Raw genomic sequence first — 10,484 nt, 5'->3', positions numbered from 1 at the left:
ATTTGGGGACCCAGCCCGACCTCACTGTAGTTGGGTCCTCGAGAAAGTGAAAGGAACCCTCCTCAATTGGCCTCTCCATCACTGCTTTCCAGGAAGAAAGATGACTCGGGCTCCACTTGCTTGCTTTTTAATAATACAGTAGAGAGAACACAAGGCCAGGAGCGGGGCCTAGAGGAAAACAGGACTTGGGGGTGCTCTTGTGAGAGCGGTGGGTTGAGATGGGAGCCCGGGGTCGCGGGGAGGCTGTTAATGCCTAGTTCAGAGAATGGGAAAGGCAGTTGGTGAGGCTAAGGAAGGGGAAACACCTTCATGTCAGCAATGGGGTTGATTCTAGTGTCGAACTAGTCTTGGGTCCCCGAGGCACCACTATCATCTTGGCATCAGATCTCCTTACTCTTCAGACTCCAACTCCATCCCCCAGGGATTGTGCAGGGGGTTCCTCCTGGCTGTGACAGTGCTGAAGGAGGTCAGAGAGCGCGGCTGCCTGAAGGCACAAGCCTCCTCCTGACCCAGGGGACTCCAGGGAGACCAAAGCAGCTGTAAAGATGAGAGAAATTGAAAAAGAGAATGGAAAAGTAGGTCTTTCTCCAGATTTCCTAGTCCCCAAGCTTAGGTACCTCCAAGTCTCTGGCTCTCACCTATGTTGTTTTTGTTCCTCTCAAATCCAGCTATCTAACCTGGCCCTCGGCTTCTGCTGCCTCTCCATGCAAGATCAGAGGCCCTCATAATTCCCTCTCACTCCACCCAGTTCCACTCCAACCATACCTGGGCTCTGCCAGGAGTGAGAAAACGGTTCTCTTCCTGTGGATAGGTTGCCCTCTCCTCTTCCAGATCAGGGTATTCATTGGTGCTGGAGAATCCACAGCCCTCTTTGCCAAGCACCACTGGCTCAGATGCAGCCCCAGAGCTACCCCACTGGGCCTTCTTCAGTCTGTGGAGACTTTAGGCTGAGGAGAGAGGAGCCTGGAGGCCAGGCTTCCTGTCTCTCCATTCTTCACTTTTCTGTTCTGAAATACTTCCTGCTGGAACTCAAGGGTGTTGTCATTTGACCTCTAACTCTCCACTCCCAAATTTTCTGCTCCCTTCGGAACTGAAGCATTTTGTCTAGGAACCCAGAGGTAACCCCAACCTCCCCACTGTCATCCAGTTCTATAGTTTGCTTTCCTGTGTTCAGTGATCCAGTTTCTAATCCTTCCAGCTCATGTGGCTCATCCCATATCGCAGTTCCCTCTTTCTTTCCATATTACAGAAATCTGTTTCAATCACACCAAAGCCCACAGCTCCCTCCCAAGCAACGTGCAGTTCCCTCAAAGCTCTCAACCCCTTCCTTAGCTCAAACTGTTCTGCCCCCAAACCCTGCGTGACTCCCAGAACCCAGATGTCTCCCTTCCTTACTCATTGATGATGCTCTGACGCCTTCTTAGGTCCTCCAGGTGGTAAGTGACAGCCCTCACCCGGGCGGGGACCCCCCCAAATCCCTGCTGCATTCCTTCCAAACACAGCCTCCTCTTCTTTCTTCTGCAAAGCATCTCAGGGGGTGGGAGCTGCTCAGGAGGATACAGACCAAGCTGGGAGCAACCAGTGGTTCCCTGTGCCAGAGAATGGGGGAAAAGAGCTAGAGGAAAGAACTGACTCTCTCAGGGGAGCTTGGGTTGAACTAGGTAGGGAGTCTGGGAATCTTGGGAAGATTCCTGTGATCTGGAAAACATGATGACTGATTCATAGAAAGGAAGGCCTCGTCAGTGCACTGGTTGGGGAATAACAGAAGGACGCAGTAATAAGGAGAGTTTGGGACAGGATAGCAGTGGGTGCAATTTTAACAGAGAAGTGTTGAGGGGCAGAGGGTCTGTCTTACCAGCTTGGGTGGTATGTGCTGTTCCTCCATCCAGCTGGGGCTGTGAAGAACAAAAAGGGGGCTATAAGTGCAGAGGGGATACGTCCATCCAAATTGCTTCTTTAATGATCTCTCCCAACCTCCTTTCTGTCATTAGGAGCTATAATGTCCATCAGCCAGTGGGAATTAACCCCAGACTAGGACTTATTGCTATATGGATTTGTGGTAGTTTAAAATTGTACATCCTCAACTTCCCACATCCAATTAGACTCCATTTTCTTCTCTACTCACCTGGGCCTTTGACTGAGGTTCTTCCAGAAGACATCTCCATAACGCTGGGGCATTGGTCTGAGGCTCTGGGAAGGCAACCTGGGGAGTGGAGATCGGCTGACCACCCTGGAACACCTGAGGTGAGGACAAGACAGGCTCGGGTCTGGCTTTTCCCTTACAGCAATCTACTTACCCCAGGGATTCAGGGGCCATCTTTCCATGGGACTATAATGCTGCCTGGGTTCCCTCAGGCCATGTCTTCTCCTAACCCCTTTAGCTGAGGAAGGTGGGTTAGGCCTCTGCTTTGAAAGGAAATTGAAGCTGAGTTGAGGGTAGAGATTGGCTATGGTTTGAGCCTCAAATCTCACTGAGTCTAAGCTCTATACCAGGGATATCCAATCATTTGGCTTCCTGGGCCACACTGGAAGAAGAAGAATTGTCTTGGGTTACACATAAAATACACTAACACTGGCTGGGTGCAGTGGCTCACGTCTGTAATCTCAGCATTTTGGGAGGCCAAGGAGCGCAGATCAACTGAGGTCTGGAGTTCGAGATCAGCCTGGCCAACATGGTGAAACCCTGTCTCTACTAAAAATACAAAAAATTAGCTGGGCATGGTGCCGGGTGCCTGTAATCCCAGCTACTCTCTAGGCTGAGGCAGGAGAATCCCTTGAACCCAGGAGGCAGAGGTTGCAGTGAGCCGAGATCGCGCCATTGCACTCCAGCTTGGGCAAAAAGAGCAAAACTCTGTCTAAAAACAAACAAACAAACCAAAAAAACCGAACAACACTAATAATGACTGATAAACTAAAAAAATAAAATCACAAAAAAATCTCTCTTTTTTTTTTTTAGTGGAGTTTCGCTCTTTTTGCCCAGGCTGGAGTGCAATGGCGCAATCTCTGCTCACTGCAACCTCCACCTCCCAGGTTCAAGTGATTCTTCTGCCTCAGCCTCCCAAATAGCTGGGATTACAGGTGTGCACCAGCATACTCGGCTAATTTTATATTTTTAGTAGAGATGGAGTTTCACCATGTTGGTCAGGCTGGTCTCAAACTCCCAACCTCAGGTGATCCATCCGCCTCGGCCTCCCAAAGTGCTGGGATTACAGGTGTGAGCCACCGTGCCTGGCCTAATCTCATGATGTTTTAAGAAAGTTTACGAATTTGTATTGGACTGCATTCAAAGATGTCCTAGGCTGCAGGTTGGACAAGCTTGCTTTATACCTCATAGTTAGAGAAGGCAATATTTAGCAAGCAGAGTTGTTAAAGAGGAAGGCCTTGGCTACTCAGGTGATATGACAGATAGGGTTCATTTAGTTCAATGCAAGGATCCAGGAGAGAGAATTTCTGTTTACCTCTAGTTTGTCTCCTCTATCTCAGAAGGACTAATATCCTTGTAGATAAGAAGTGTGCAAAGCTGTTTGAGAACAGTGCTCATCAACTCCAAAGCCCAGACTGAATGATGACTGCCCTCCTGCTCTCTAAGAAATGGAATATCTTAGGGCTTAGGGCTGGGACCCTTTATCTTCTCTGTTTTCATCTCCTCTTAGGTGATCTCACCCAGTCCCATGCTGCCAATAAGCTAATGACTCCCAAATCTATATATCTAGCCCTGGTTCCTCTCTGGGCTCCACTCAACATCTCCCCAACCTTCCTCCTCTCAATGAAAGGCATCCAAATGCCCAGTTGCTGAGGCCAAAAAATGTCTCTTTCCCTCACCTCCCACATCTAATCCATCAGCAGTTTCTGTCAGTTCTATGTCTAAAATACTGTGTACCTGAATTTGACTCCTTACCATTCCCACTCCTACCACTGTATTTCAGGTCATCTTCCCCTTCCTGGATGGTCGCAATGGTCTCTTCTCCCTCTCTCAGCTTCCATTCCCATCCCCCAACAATCTATTCTGCACAGAACTCTGAGAGTAATCTTTTAAAACATGATCATGTGAAATCATATAAGGTTTGAGATGTGCTTCTAAATAATTTGAGAAGTAGGGGACTACATGGGTATAGAGATGAAAAGATTATCCATATAATGGTAATTATTGAAGCTGACTAAAAAGGGTACATGGGGTTCATGATACTATTTTCTCTACTCTGTTTGAAATTTTCCATAATAAAAATGTTTAAGGAAAAAAGGTTGGTCATGCCACTGTCTGCCTTAAAACTTTTCTACTGATTTTTACTGCCTTTAGAATAAAATCCAAACTGTTTTTTTTTCTTCTTCTTTTTTGAGACAGTCTCACTCTGCAACCCAGTCTGAAGTGCAATGGCTGGATTAGAGCTCACTGCAGCCTCAAATTCCTGTGTTTAAGCAATCCTCCTGCCTCAGCTTCCTGAGTGCTGGGACTACAGGCATGTGCCACCATGCCTGGCTAATTCTTTTAAATGTTTATCAGAGACGGGGTCTTGCTATGTTGCCCAGATTGGTCTCCAATTCCTGAGCTCAAGCAATCCTCCCACCTTGGCCTCCCAAAGTGCTGGAATTACAGATGTGAGCCAGCAAACCCGGCCTATACTTGTTTTATTTATTTCTTCTCCCCTCCCTTCCCCCACTTCCTTTTCTTTTTCTTTTCTTTTTTTTTTTTTTGACTCCATCAGCTCTAGTACTTTTTCTTTTCTTTCTTCCTTTCTCTTTCACACCTTTTTTTCCTCCTTTCTTTCTTTTTAGAGACAGGGTCTTGCTTTGTCGCCCAAGCTGGAATGCAGTGCTGTGATCATAGCTCACTGCAGACTCAAACTCTTGGGCTCAAACAATCCTCCCACCTTTGCCTCCTGAAGTCCTGGGATTACAAGCATGAGCCACCACACTTAGCCTAGTGTTTTTGTTTTTGTTTGAGATGGAGTTTTGCTCTTGTCACCCAGGCTGGAGTGCAATGGTGCAGTCTTGGCTCACTGTACCCTCTGCCTCCCAGGTTCAAGTGATTCTCCTGCCTCAGCCTCCCAAGTAGTTGGGATGACAGGCGCCCACCACCACACCTGGCTAATTTTTGTATTTTTAGTAGAAATGAGGTTTCACCATGTTGTTCAGGCTGGTCTCGAATCCCTGATCTAAGGTGATCTGCCTGCTTCAGCCTCCCAAAGTGCTGGGATTACAGGGGTGAGCCACCACACCCGGACTTGTTTTTTTTGTTGCTGTTGTTTCTTTGTTTTTTGAGGTGAAGTTTCACTCTTGCGGCCCAGGCTGAAGTGCAATGGCATGATCTCGGCTCACAGCAACCTCTGCCTCCCAGGTTCAAGTGATTCTCCTCTCTCAGCCTCCTGAGTAGCTGAGATTACAGGCATGTGCCACCAGGTCCGGCTAATTTTGTAGTTTCAGTAGAGACGGCATTTCGCCACGTTGGTCAGGCTGGTCTCGAACTGCCACCTCAGGTGATCTGCCCACCTCAGCCTCCCGAAGTGCTGGGACCACACCTGGCCCAGACTGGTTTTTTTGTTTTTGAGATTGAGTCTCATTCTGTCACCCAGGCTGGAGTACAGTGACACAATCTTGTCTCTCTGCAACCTCTGCCTCCTGGGTTCAAGCAATTCTCCTGCTTCAGCCTCCCAAGTAGCTGCAATTATAGGAGAGTGCCATCATGCCTGGCTAATTTTTTTATTTCTAGCAGAGATGGGGTTTTGCCATGTTGGCCAGGCTGGTCTTGAGCATCTGACCTCAGGTGATCTGCCCGCCTTGGCCTCCCAAAGTGCTGGGGTTACAGGAGTGAGCCACCATACCCGGACCCCTGTTTTATGTTTTAAATAGTACTCATCACTAGCTGAAATTATATTTGTTTACACATTCTTTGTTCCCCTCTCTAGAATGTAAGCTCTACAAGAGCAGGACCCCTATCCTGCTAATTGCTGAATCCCCAGTGCCTAATACAATCCCTAGAACATTGTAGTATTCAAATTATTTGTTTTGTTTTGTTTGACATGGAGTCTCCCTCTGTTAACCAGGCTGGAGTGCAGTGGCGCAATCTCGGCTCACGGCAATCTCCGCCTCCTGGGTTCAAGCGATTCTCCTGCCTCAGCCTCACAAGTAACTGGGATTACAGGCGTGTGCCACCATGCCTGGCTAACTTTTTTGTATTTTTAGTAGAGACAGGGTTTCACCGTGTTAGCCAGGATGGTCTCGATCTCTTGACATCATGATATGCCCACCTCCACCTCCCAAAGTGCTGGGATTACAGGTGTGAGCCACCTCGCCTGGCCTTCAAACTATTTGTTTAATAAATTAATGAATCATCAATCTCCTGAGACCAGGGATTGCACTTCCTGTTCTTTAGTTCCTAATCCTTTTAGGGAAAGACCCAGGCTTGCAATCTTCCCTCCATCCCATCCACATGCTGCCCACCCAGTGGGAGGACTCACTTGGCAAAGGGGATGAGATTGTCTCCATCTTCCTGGACCTGCATCACTGGACTGGGCTGGGTAGCTAGTTTCCTCTTTGGTCCTGGGAGGATAATGGAAAATAAGTCGTTCATTCATATAATGGCTATAGGGATGAAACCAGTAGCAGGTCTAAAGATTGAAAAAAGAATGTGTGGATGCTGAAAAAAGAGAGAGCTTAAAAGGCATTTGTAGCAGCCAGGCGTGGTGGCAGCTCATGCCTGTAATCCTAGCACTTTGGGAGGCTAAGCAGGTGGATCACAAAGTCAGGAGATCAAGACCATCCTGGCCAACATGGTGAAACCCCATCTCCATTAAAAATACAAAAATTAGCTGGGCATAGTGGCACATGCCTGTAATCTCAGCTACTCTCGAGGCTTAGGCAGGAGAGTCGCTTGAAGCAGGGAGTCAGAAGTTGCAGTGAGCTGAGATGGCACCACTACACTCCAGATGGCACCACTACACTGCAGCCTGGCAGCAGAGCAGGACTCCATCTCAAAAAAAAAAGAAAAAAAAAGTATTTGTAGTGCTGGACTATTAATTGAACATTCACGTTGAAGACAGCATAGGAAAAGTGGATGTGGCAAAAGATAAAGAAAGAAAATCTTCTGAAGTTAAATGTGCAGAATAAGTGAAATTTACAGATGGCAGTTAAGCAACAACTGGCAATATGGGACAATGAAAATGAAAAATGATGACAGTGGAGACTGGATGGGGTGGAGACATTTGGGGGTGGCAAGAGAAGTGGCAGAATTGAGGGTTATCAACGAATCAATTAGGAGTGGTTAGTTGAAGTTTAAGTGTGTGCCTGGGCGCAGTGGCTCACTCTTGTAATACCAGCAATTTGAGGGGCCGAATTGTGAGGATTGCCTGAGCTCAGGAGTTGGAGTCTAGCCTGGGCAACACAGAGAGACGTCGTTTCTATTAAAAAAAAAAAAAAAAAAGTTAAGTGTGGAAGTAATGGGCAACTGGTGACAGGGTGGGAGGGGGCAGTTGGGAATGCCTATGGATAGGAAGGTGAGCAGGGAGGTCAGTTGCATAGCTAAAATTAGGGACAGCCAAAGATGACCTGAAGGCCAGTTGGGGTGGGGAGAAAAGGCAGTTAAGGCTGGGCACAGTGGCTCACGCCTGCAATTCCAGCAATTTGGGAGGTGGAAGTGGGTGGATTGCTTGAGCCCAGGAGTTTGCGACCAGCCTGGGCAACATGGTGAAACCCTCTCTCTACAAAAATATTTTAAAAATTAGCCAGGTGTGGTCGTGTGCACTTGTACCTGGAAGGCTGAGGTGGGAGGATCATCAGAGCCTGGGAGGTCAAGGCTGCAGTGAGCTGAGATGGAACCACTCTGCACTACAGCCTGAGTGACACCCTGTCTCTAAGGAAAAAAAAAAAAGTAGACTGTAATCCCAGCACTTTGGGAGGCCAAGGCGGACCACCTGAGGTCAGGAATTCGAAACCAGCCTGGCCAACATAGTGAAACCACGTCTCTACTAAAAATACAAAAATTAGCCAGGCGTGGTGGTGAGCGCCTGTAATCCCATTACTCGGGAGGCTGAGGCAGGAGAATCGCTTGAACCCAGGTGGCGGACGTTGCAGTGAGCTGAGCTTGCACCACTCCACTCCAGCCTGGGCGACAGAGCAAGGCTCCGTCTGAGAAAAAAAAAATGCTAGGGCCGGGCGTGGTGGCTTACGCCTGTAATCCAAGCACTTTGGGAGGCCGAGGCGGGTGGATCACGAGGTCAAGATATCGAGACCATCCTGGTAAACATGGTGAAACCCCATCTCTACTAAAGAAACAAAAAATTAGCTGGGCATGGTGGCGCGTGCCTGTAATCCCAGCTACTCAGGAGGCTGAGGCAGGAGAATTGCCTGAACCCAGGAGGCAGAGGTTGCGGTGAGCCGAGATCGCGCCATTGCACTCCAGCCTGGGTAATCAGTTAGGAGAGTGCATGTAGGCTAGGACAGAAGCAGCTGGTTGGAACTGCAGAGGTAACTCGGATTTATCCTAGGGAACTAGGGATGGGCTGAGAAAGCAGGTGGGGTGAAAAGCAGAGAGAGAAATACGCGGAACTGAAGCGGCAGATGGGGCTAGCTGGAGTTAGGCTGAAAGGGGCTAAAGTGGGGTCTGAAAGGGATGTCCTGACTCGGAGGGCGGTCGGCAGAACCTGGGGGGCACGGGAGCTGCGGGACATTTGGGCCTCGGATAGTTGGGCCGGAGCGGGTGACCTAGATCCAAGGGCAGGACAGAGCTAAGGAAGCCAGGAAGGATCCTCCACAGTTGACCTCGGGGTGGCCCCGGCCTGGGAGGGTGGATGAGGACCCGAGGGTCAGGCTGGGGCTGAGGGGCTGCCTGGAGCCTGGAGCCCCGCTGGAGGGAAGCGCCGGGCCGGAGGGCGCGGCCTGGGCCTGAAGGGGCGACTGGGACCCTCTGCAGGTGGACCGGACGTGGCCGGACCTTCCGGGTAGCCCAGCCCGAGGGCACGACTGGGGACCTGCGTCCCCGCCGAAGAGCGGCCCTGAGGTGGTGGGTCCAGGCTGAGAAGCAGGCTGGGGCCTGAGGGGAGTCCCGGGCCTGAGAGCGGCTCCAGCCTGAGGCGGCACCGGGGCCTCAAGGGATTGTTTGGGCTTGAGGCGGCGGCCGGGGCGACCGAACTTGAGGGCCAGGCTGGGACAGAGCGCCCGAGGAGCCGCGCCACGACCGGCCACACTTGGCCTCAGCACCTGAAGCAGCTGCGCGGCGAATTCTAGAACTCGGCGGGGAGGGGAGGAGAGACCGCGATTCGAGCAGCGGGAGGAGCTGGCAGGCGGCGCGCGCCTGAGGGTGGGACCTGAGCGGAGCCACCTTCTGGGCGGGGCTCGGCAGGAGGCTCCGCCCCCTGAACGCGCCTCCGACGGTGGCGGCGTGCGTGGGGCCTGGGCCTGCGTCCCGCAGTGGGTCAGACCCCGACCTTTCCCTGCTCTTTAGGCGTCCACAACCCTCCTGTATCGCATCGTCTGCCCGCCCTTCCGCGTCCGGAGCTCAGTTCCCGCGTCCCCGCTCGCTGGGCCCCACAGGCCGGGAGCGTTGCCCCTTTAACAAGAGAAGCCCGGGTCGCTCCCGGCCCCTTCCTGGGACGGCGCGCGGCCGCCCCTCCGCGCGCGCTCGCGCGTCCCCCGCCCCTCGCTCCCGCCCCAGCTCGCGCTGCCCGGGCGGGCGCCGGCCGCTGGCGCCGCTACTGCTGCCGCCCCCGGGGCGCGAGTCCGCCGCCCGCCGCCCGGGGACCCGGCGAGGGGCGGGGGCAGCTCCGAACCGGCCCCGGATCCTCCCCGCTGCCGCCTCACGCTTCCCGGAAAGCTTGCCCCTCTCACTCGGCCGAGCTGCTCCGGGAGCCCCGTCGCGCCGAGGTGAGGGCTGGGGAAGGGGGAGGGTAGGGACGCCCGCGGAGGAATGTGCCGGGTTGCGGGGCGGGGAGCCGGGGTCCGGGTTGCGTACCCCGGCGGCGCGATCTAGGCTCGAGAGCCAGAATCATGTGCTGTTTGTTCCGCGGAGGCGCAGAGAGGTGCCAGGCCCGGGCGGCCGCCGGCTGGCTGGACAGGAGGACGGGTCCGCATGGCCGCCCGGAGAGACCAGGCGGGGACCTGTGTGAGAAGCGCTGGGTGGGCAAGGTGCAGATGGCCCGAGACCCCCTGTCGGCCCCACCCCAGCCGCCCAGTATCCTTCTTGTAGCCCTCTGCTCCTTCACAGCTGCACCGGCCAACCCTGTCCCTACCTCTATTCCCTTACCCCGCCGGCCCCCAGCCGTGCCACCCCATTCTCTGTCCCATTAGCCACAGCAGCGGCGTCATCATTGCTTGTCGCCACCAGTGTCCTTCCCTCCCCTGGTCAGGGTCTTGGGGGTCAGGGCTGTTCTTCCTGAGCCAGCTTCTGTGATTCCAGCTACTCCCTTCCTGTCTGGGGACAGACCAGTCCTCTCATCGTTCCATACTCTGCCCAGGAAGGCTGGTGAGGGGAGGCAGGAGTTTGGGGCCCATTG

The 10,484-nt window shown here is 52.4% G+C and overlaps 2 protein-coding genes across 3 annotated transcripts in view; one reads left to right on the top strand and one right to left on the bottom strand.

The window, feature by feature from the left end:
• Positions 1-111: 111 nt before the first annotated feature.
• On the bottom strand, positions 112-7,379 carry INCA1 (inhibitor of CDK, cyclin A1 interacting protein 1). 2 transcript variants are annotated; one of them, XM_064367604.1, is made up of 7 exons: positions 7,311-7,379; positions 6,456-6,537; positions 2,126-2,239; positions 1,856-1,895; positions 1,396-1,589; positions 766-931; positions 112-537 (listed from the first exon to the last, which is right to left on the bottom strand). In XM_064367604.1, exons 2-7 carry the CDS (start codon positions 6,497-6,499, stop codon positions 391-393), a joined length of 705 nt encoding a protein of 234 aa, XP_064223674.1. In that variant the 5' UTR covers positions 6,500-6,537; positions 7,311-7,379; the 3' UTR covers positions 112-390. The 2 variants fall into 2 exon arrangements, with proteins under 2 accessions (XP_064223674.1, XP_012315973.2); XM_012460550.2 differs by lacking the exon at positions 7,311-7,379 and having other exon boundaries at positions 6,456-6,613.
• A 2,377-nt stretch (positions 7,380-9,756) lies between these two features.
• The window catches only part of KIF1C (kinesin family member 1C), a 28,018-nt gene continuing 27,290 nt past the window's right edge, over positions 9,757-10,484 (top strand). Inside the window, exon 1 of the mRNA XM_012460547.3 lies at positions 9,757-9,855. The gene's annotated coding sequence lies outside the window, so the exon portion shown is untranslated. The remainder of the gene's footprint in view (positions 9,856-10,484) is intronic.

This window comes from Aotus nancymaae, unplaced genomic scaffold, assembly GCF_030222135.1.
Source record: "Aotus nancymaae isolate 86718 unplaced genomic scaffold, 86718_ANA_hifiasm-v0.15.2.pri h1tg000072l, whole genome shotgun sequence".
Classification (NCBI taxonomy): Eukaryota; Metazoa; Chordata; class Mammalia; order Primates; family Aotidae; genus Aotus; species Aotus nancymaae.
This window is presented reverse-complemented; position numbering and strand designations above follow the sequence as displayed.